This window comes from Perognathus longimembris, chromosome 3, assembly GCF_023159225.1.
Source record: "Perognathus longimembris pacificus isolate PPM17 chromosome 3, ASM2315922v1, whole genome shotgun sequence".
In the NCBI taxonomy this organism is placed as follows: domain Eukaryota; kingdom Metazoa; phylum Chordata; class Mammalia; order Rodentia; family Heteromyidae; genus Perognathus; species Perognathus longimembris.
Genome location: NC_063163.1, coordinates 59,134,568 through 59,143,123, shown reverse-complemented (window position 1 = coordinate 59,143,123; position 8,556 = coordinate 59,134,568). Strand labels below are relative to the sequence as shown.

At 41.5% G+C, this 8,556-nt stretch overlaps 1 protein-coding gene across 1 annotated transcript; it reads right to left on the bottom strand.

Annotated features, from left to right (window-relative positions):
- Positions 1-777: 777 nt before the first annotated feature.
- On the bottom strand, positions 778-3,362 carry LOC125347906 (zinc finger protein 844-like). Its single transcript, XM_048340840.1, has 2 exons — positions 2,568-3,362; positions 778-1,018 (listed from the first exon to the last, which is right to left on the bottom strand). Exons 1-2 carry the CDS (start codon positions 3,248-3,250, stop codon positions 916-918), a joined length of 786 nt encoding a protein of 261 aa, XP_048196797.1. The 5' UTR covers positions 3,251-3,362; the 3' UTR covers positions 778-915.
- Positions 3,363-8,556: the final 5,194 nt, after the last annotated feature.

Here is an 8,556-nt window from a genome sequence, read left to right as displayed (position 1 = left end):
TCTCTGTGAAGATGAAGTTTCATGCTTTTTTGCCTGTGCTGACCAGGAACTACAATACTCTCAACCTCACCTTCCCACATAGATTCCAGAAGGAATGGAGTTTCTGCTGTTTAAGGCCTCCTTGTGGTAATGTTTAATGGTAGACCTGGAAAACTAACATACCAGGGATAAGGAAGGACAGCATGAAGAAAGGCTTGGCCAGGGTAAGAGCACTAGAGGCCGGCCATGTGAGGTGGAAAGGGTAACTTATGTGAGGCTCAGAAGTGAGAAGACATCATGCCAGGAAGGTCAGTAAGTAGGCAACAAAGGAGTGTCATGCCCCTGGGTCACTCTGGGATGCCTAGCATCTGATTACCTTCCCATCTCAGGAGAATCCCAAGAGAAGTGAGAGTAAGACTGAGAGGAGAGGGCTGGGAGTACAGCTTAGTGGTAGAGTGCTTGCCTGGAATGCATGAAGCCCTGGATTCCATTCCTCAGCACCACATACACAGAAAAAGCCAGAAATGGCACTATGGCACAAGTGGTAGAGTACTAGCCTTGAGCAAAATAAAAAAGAAGTTCAGGGACAGTGCTCAGGCCGAGTTCAAGTGCCAGGACTGGTAAGAAAAAAGAAAGAAAGAGATTCAGAGGAGCCAATGCTCTCTCTACTTTGATTACTTCTAAGTAGTTGTACAAAGAGGTTACAATTCAGTCAATGAGGACAATACATCTTGATAAATGTCGTATCTTTTCTCCTTCTTCCCCATCTCACCCAACCCTACTTATATCTCCCCTCAATTTACCAGGTTCTATTTTCATAGGAGTCCACTGAATAGTATTATGGTATTAAGAATACTTATGAATTTTATTTATTCATTAAATAATTGAGTTTAATTCATAAAATATTTACGAATGTCATTTTGTCTTTACCAAGCTTCATTCTGACCCCTTGGTAGGTACTTTGGATACAATGTTTCTGTCTCTGTCCACAAAGGCACTCATTGGAGGAGAAACCAGACAAGCAGATGTACACAGGGTCCTGTGGGAATGAAATGGAAATAGACTATCACTCAGATAATGATCATCAATGTCATCAGTGAATAACTTATCAGGTGGCAAATAAAGTTATTTTCAGTGATTAGACACACAGACACAGACACAGACACAGACACACACACACACACACACACACACACACACACACACACAGACTTTGAAAATGGGCACCAGTGGCTCACCCTGGTAAGCCTAGCTACTCATGAGGCTGAGCTCTGAGGACCCAGTTCAAAGCTAGCCAGACACAAGACTCTCATGGCCCACCACCTTCTGTGTTGCACGCTAGGTGCAGAACCCTGCCGTGGGTCCCCCTGAGCCTGTGCCAGGGAGGGGACCCAGGTAGCCAGGATGCTGCTCTACCTGAGCCTCAGCTCCACTTCCAGCTGGCTGGCTATCTCTTTCTTCCTCCTCCATCCTTCTTATCCCTCTCCCCTCCTCCTTCTTCTGGTTAGAAATAAGAGTCTCAGTGGATATTCCTGTCGGGGCTGGCTTCAAACCTCCATTCTCAGGTCTCAGCCTCCTGCAGAGCTAGGTGTACAGACATGATCTGCCAGCTCCCAGCCTCTTCATGGTTTGAAGATAATGGATGCTGTCCCTTGTTACAGTTTTGGGTACAGCACATTCAAACATAAAACTGGGTGCTGGAAGCTCATAATTCCAGCTGCTCAGGAGACTGAGATTTTAAGACTGAGGTTACAAGCCAGAGGGGGCAGGAAAGTCTGTGAGTCTCATCACCACTTAACCAGCAAAAAAGCCAGAATTGGAGATGTGGCTCAAGTGGTAGAGTTTCAGCCTTGAGTTCAAAAGGTAAGAGACAATGCCCAGTCCTGAATTCAAGCCTCAATACTATTGGTACCAATACACACCTGTGCATGTTTCCGTGTGTGTGTGTGCGCGCACACACACACAGACACAGAAAAAAGTTATATGTTCACTACTACAAAATCCATGCAATAATTTGTTGTTGTTCTTTCATATTAGCCCAAGACAGTGAGACCCATTGTGAGTGAATGACTGAGGCACATACATTCCTTCCAGAAGCTCCTCACCCTCCCCCCATCCAGCTGCCAGGCTGGTATCTTCCAGGCAGGCTGCTGGTATTTGCCAACTTCTTCTGGAAATCTCAGGAATCCCATCCCTGGCTGGGGACCTGGCAGATGCCTGTACCTAAATAGACAGCAACCTACACGGTCCCAAAGCTCAGGGTTCAGAGGATCACTAAGATCTGTTCCTGGACTGGTTTATCCTTGCAGAAAAGGAGGAAACTATGCCTACAGCCTTCCTCATTCTCACCACCAGAACTAGCAATGACAACTGCAAGGATACACAGGAAACAGTTTCTCCCCTTGAAGAAGGAAAATCACTTGTCCTAAGCTACCCAGGGCTACACTAATAGTGAGTACCTTAGGTACTCAGATAATAAAAACAAATGTTTTCCCACACTGCTTACATCAATAAGGTTTCTCTTTAGCGTATTCTTTCATGTCTTTGAAGATGACAGGAAAGAACAAATGCTTTCCCACATTGCTTACATTGATAGGGTTGGGTCCAGTGTGAATTCTTCCAGGCTTTTGAAGGAGAGAGGAAAAAGCAAATGTCTTCCCATACTGTATATATGTGTAGTGTTCATCTCCAGTGAGAATTCTTTCATGCTCTCCAAGGGATCTAAAGGAAGAGCAGGTTTTCCCACAATGCTTACATCCTTAGGGTTTGGGTTTCCCTCCAGCATGAGTCTTTTCATGTTTTCGAAGGCCACTTGAAAAAATGAATGTTTTTCCACACTGCTTACACCCATAGGGTTTCTCTCCAATGTGAATTCTTTCATGTTTTTCAAGGTAACGAGGGAGCATGAATGTTTTCCCACACTGCTTACATCCATAGGGTTTCTCTCCAGTGTGAATTCTTTCATGTCTTCGAAGGGCACAGGAAAACGCAAATGTCTTCCCACATTGCTTACATCCATAGGGTTTCTCTCCAGTGTGAATTCTTTCATGTGCTTTAAAGTAATGAGAGGAAGGGAAGGTTTTCCCACACTGCTTACACCCATAGGGCTTCTCTCCAGTGTGATTTCTTTCATGTCTCCCAAGGGTACCGCGAGAAACAAATGTTTTCCCACATTGCTTACACTCATAGGGCTTCTTGTGCATGTGAATTCTTTCATGTGCTTTAAGATAACTAGAGAAAGGGAAGGTTTCCCCACATTGCTCACATTCATAGAGTTTCTCCCTGGGGGGAGTTTTCTTATTCATAATATGCTCAGTATTCTGTTGGAAGGCTTCTTCACACTGACTACCTTCTTCATGTTCATTGAGTCTCTCTAAAAATTGAGTTCTGCAAAAAAACACAAACACACACACAAAGTGAGAATTTTTTTTAAAGTATTAAACCATTAGAAAGTATCTCCTGTGCCTTCATGATCTTTTCCAAATGCTCCCAGTATTGGCATAATTTAGAATTCTGAATTTTCTAATTTTGGAGAGCAACTTGTGATATACTAAAACTAGATCCTTGTATATCACCCTGCACCAAAATCAATTCCAAATGGATTAAAGACCTCCTAATCAAAACAGACACCCTGAAAACACTAAAGGAAGGAGTAGGAGAAACACTTGGGCTCCTTGGGGCAGGACGGAACTTCCTTAACAAAGACCCAGAAAGGCTACAAATCAAAGAAAGGTTGGACAAATGGGACTGCATCAAACTGCAGAGCTTCTGCACGGCAAAGGACATAGCTCCCAAGATAAACAGAAAGCCCACAGACTGGGAGAAGATCTTTACCGGACATTCAATAGACAAAGGCCTCATCTCTAAAATATATGCAGAACTAAAAAAATTACCATCTTCCAAAACAAAACCGCAAAGAACCAATAGCCCCCTCATCAAGTGGGCTAAAGACTTACAAAGAAACTTCTCTGATGAGGAAATGAGAATGGCCAATAGACATATGAAAAAATGCTCTACATCACTGGCCTTAAAGGAAATGCAAATCAAAACAACATTGAGATTCCATCTCACCCCAGCAAGAATGTCATGTATCAAGAAAACTAACAATAACAATTGTTGGAGGGGATGTGGCCAAAAGGGAACCCTACTTCATTGTTGGTGGGAATGTAAACTGGTTCAGCCACTCTGGCAAGCAGTATGGAGATTCCTCAGAAGGCTCAATATAGAACTCCCCTATGAACCAGCAGCCCCATTTTTGGGTATCTATCCAAAAGACCACAAACAAAATCACAGTAATGCCACCAGCACAACAATGTTCATCGCAGCACAATTTGTCATAGCGAGAATCTGGAACCAACCCAGATGCCCCTCAGTAGACGAATGGATCAGGAAAATGTGGTACATATACACAATGGAATTTTATGCCTCTATCAGAAAGAATGACATTGTTCCATTTGTAAGGAAATGGAAGGACTTGGAAAAAGTTATACTAAGTGAAGTGAGCCAGACCCAAAGAAACATGGACTCTATGGCCTCCCTTATTGGGAATAGTTAGTACAGGTTTAGGCAAGTCATAGCACAGCATCACAAGGCCCAATAGCTATACCCTTATGAACACATAAGATGATGCTAAGTGAAATGAACTCCATGTTATGGAAACAATTGTTATATCACAGTTGTAACTACTTTCAACGTCATATGTGTATCTGTAGCTTCTATTATTGATGATGTTCTTGTATCACCTTCCTGTGGTTGTACCTACACTATCTCTGTAATCTTATTTGAGTATATTGGAAACTGTGTTTACTGGTATTGGAAGTAGGTAATTCAAAGGGAATACCAAATTTGAGAGACACAGGGTAAAAAAAGAGAAACAACTACAAAAGCAATACCTGCAAAACTGTTTGTGTAAGTGAACTGAACACCTCGGGGGGGGAAGGGAAAGGGGGGGAGATAAGGGGGTATGAGGGACAAGGTAACAAACAGTACAAGAAATGTATCCAATGCCTAACGTATGAAACTGTAACCTCTCTGTACATCAGTTTGATAATAAAAATTTGAATAAAAAAAATCATTCAGAACACAGTAGATATCACACAGTATGAGCACAGACTACATACAACCGGATATTTTAGGCAAACTGGTATCTACTTGGAAATATGTACTGTATTCCTCTGCATCAGAGACAATAATCAAATTGTCTTGAAACAGGAAAGGTAAAATTAGAACACTTTCCCTTATATAGTGTCAAAGGCCTGAATTTCATCCTTTGAGAGGATGAAAGTAGAATCACTCTAAATTCAAGGTCAGCAGAGGCTACATAACCATTTCAGACTTGTGTATTTGTGTCAGGGCTTCAACTCAGGGTCTGGGTCCTGTCATTTAGGGTTTTTTGTTTTTGTTTTTTGCTCAAAGCTAGTGCTCTACCACATGAGCCATAGCAACATTTGTAGTCATGTTTTGGTTAATCGGTGATAAGAGACTCACAGACTTTCCTACTCAGGCTAGCTTAGATTGTAGCCTCCTGAGTAGTTAGGATTGCAGGGAATGAGCCAATTCGCAGCTGGCCGTTCCAGACTTATGTCCTAACACTCTTGTCTCAAAATGCTGTCCACAACAAAGTACAATAGAAAGTATCAATCAATAAAATATTGGCTGTAATAATGGCCCAACAAATGGAGAAGTTAATGTATAAATTAAGGGATACAAAAGAAAAGAAAGAAAAATATCTGCAATACAAGCCAAACCAAAAGATTAAACTGTATCAGAAAAATACACAAGGAATGTTTATCTAGTCAAGATAATTGTGCACATACAAACTAAGTTTCCAGGCCCAGATTCACAAAACACAAAGGAAAATGTGTTAAAAACAACAACAACAACAACAACAACAACACCCATATACACCTTCAGTTATGCATGAATAAAATAGCAAATGATACATACTTTACTAGAGTAGCTAAAATCAAAGATGTGAGCCACTGGCATCTGGCCATGTCATCTTTTAAAAAATACTATTATCCCCTGCATATTTTCACCTCTGCCTTCAAAATATTTAAGCATCTCTCTCTCTTTAACTTCCTTGTCAAGTACAACCAATATTAACCTATGTATCATAGGATTCCTATGTTTGTCCAATCTTTTCCTGTTCACCTGCAAATTCATTGGCTACATTTCCTCCATTCTGAGTGCTGTCACATGACTCACACCCCACAGGTTATGTGCTTGATCATCTTGGAATAAAGCTAGGAGTCAGCAATAGAAGGGAAATAGAAATATCAATAAAAAGTTGGAAGTTGAACAGCAAAAAAAAAAACCCATATTATTATGAAGGTGATGTACACATGGGTTACAGTTACATGTCAGATACTAAATACATTTCTTTTTGGATAATGTCATCCCTTCCCTCATAGTCTCCTTGTTTTCCCCATCCCAATCCACAAGTTGTTTAGTTCATTTTCAGGAGTGTCTAGTGATCACCAGTGCTGCATTTGTTCACCCTTTGTCCCGCCATTTCTGTTTCCCCTTTCACCTGCCAAAGACATAAAAATGCATAAAGAAAGAAGACAAAAAGAAAACAACAAGAAGAAATCCTCATTTCCATATCCTTAAGTTCACTTCAATAAATATTATTTTATATGATCAGATGCACAATGGCATTGCCCTTTTGTGTTCCTCTCGTAAGAATATCCTCCCTTGGTCTCACTGTGTGTGAATGTCTGGAGTCTTGTGGAACATGTGTCATCTTTTTCATGTCCAGAAAATGTACTATTAGGAGCTGGGAATATGGCCTAGTGGTAAAGTGCTCGCCTTGTATACATGAAGCCCTGCGTTCAATTCCTCAGCACCACATACATAGAAAAATCTGGAAGTAGTGCTGTGACTCAAGTGGTAGAGTGCTAGCCTTGAGCAAAAAGAAGCCAGGGACAGTGCTCAGTCCCTGAGTTCAAGCCCCAGGACTAGCCAAAAAAAAAAAAAAAAACCAAAACCAGAAAATGTACTATTTGTTTCTCTAGTATATTTCAGGGCTTTGAAAAGTCATTTTTCAAAGGGATCAATATCAGGAGCACCTTAACAAGTGAGGAAACAGGTTGTCTCTATCTAACCTCATACACGTGGGAAGCATACTAAGGCAAAGAAAGATGTTAGGTAGGATGATTTCATCTGGAATTACGTCATTATTTGCTTTTGAAACTTCCAAGGGTCAAAACTAAAAGAATACAGCTCAGTGAGTAGTCATACAGTATAAAATTAAAAATAGGAAAAAGGCCAGGTGCTGATGGCTCATCTGTAATCCTAGTACTCAGGAGAGTGAGAGCTGAGGATCACAGTTCAAAGCCAGTCTGGGCAGGAGACCCTGTGAGACCCTATCGCCAATGAATCACCAAAAATGCCTCAAATGAAGCTGTGGCTTAAAGGGTAGGCCACTATCCTTGAGTGAGAAAGCTCAGGAACAGCATTCAGGCATGAGTTCAAGCCCCACTACTAACAACAACAAAAAAAAAATTCTAAGAGCAAAGGAAGAACACCAGGACCCGTGAAAGGCAGACAAACAACTGAAAAACATCTACACAGAAATATGACAACAGAAACTACAAGTTTGCAACTCCAGGCCTAGCTCCACTGGAAGGGGACCTAATGGCACCATCACAAAGTAATCAAGATGACAGAGCTAGTTAAGGAAGCCTGCTTCTACTGTGAACCTTACTATACTGTTTGCATCTGACAGGGTAGTGACACATCTGCAAGGGATAAGACAATTTTTTTTAATTGGGTTTAAGTTACTACATATATTCCACAGTACACATTTTAACTTTCAAAATGATGAAAATTATCATTCAACTCTACATAGCTTATGAAGTCTATGAAGTTTAACAATAAAATCATTTCCTCACAAGGCAGGGATGTCCACTCTCTCCCCTGCTCTTCAACATAGTACTAGAATTCCTAGCCAGAGCAATTAGGCAAGAAGAAAATATAAAGGGGATCCAAATAGGAAAAGATGAAGTTAAACTTTCTCTCTTCACAGATGACATGATCCTATACCTAAAGAATCCCATAGACTCTACCCCCAAGCTACTAGAGCTGATCCAAAACTTTGGCAAAGTTGCAGGATATAAAATAAACCTTCAAAAATCAAGGGCCGGGGCTGGGGAGATAGCCTAGTGGCAAGAGTGCCTGCCTCGGATACACGAGGCCCTAGGTTCGATTCCCCAGCACCACATATACAGAAAAACGGCCAGAAGCGGCGCTGTGGCTCAAGTGGCGGAGTGCTAGCCTTGAGCGGGAAGAAGCCAGGGACAGTGCTCAGGCCCTGAGTCCAAGGCCCAGGACTGGCCAAAAAAAAAAAAAATCAAGGGCCTTTCTCTATGCTAACGACCCAAAGACCAAGGCTGAAATCAGGAAAGCAACTCCTTTTGCAAAAGCCCCCCAAAACATAAAATACCTAGGAATAACCTTAACCAAAGAAGTGAAAGACCTCTTTGAGGAGAACTTTAAAAGCTTGAAAAATGAAATTAAGTCAGAACTAAGGAAATGGAAAAACCTCCCATGCTCCTGGATTGGGAGGATTAATAT

What these genes read in the sequence shown, in the direction of transcription:
- LOC125347906 (XM_048340840.1), bottom strand. Translation starts at nt 3,250, where the DNA reads ATGAATGTGAGCAATGTGGGGAAACCTTCCCTTTCTCTAGTTATCTTA. An exon ending in CTGGACCCAACCCTATCAAT is followed by an intron (nt 1,019 to 2,567) that starts GTAAGCAATGTG and finishes TCATTCCCACAG; the next exon opens with GACCCTGTGTACATCTGCTT.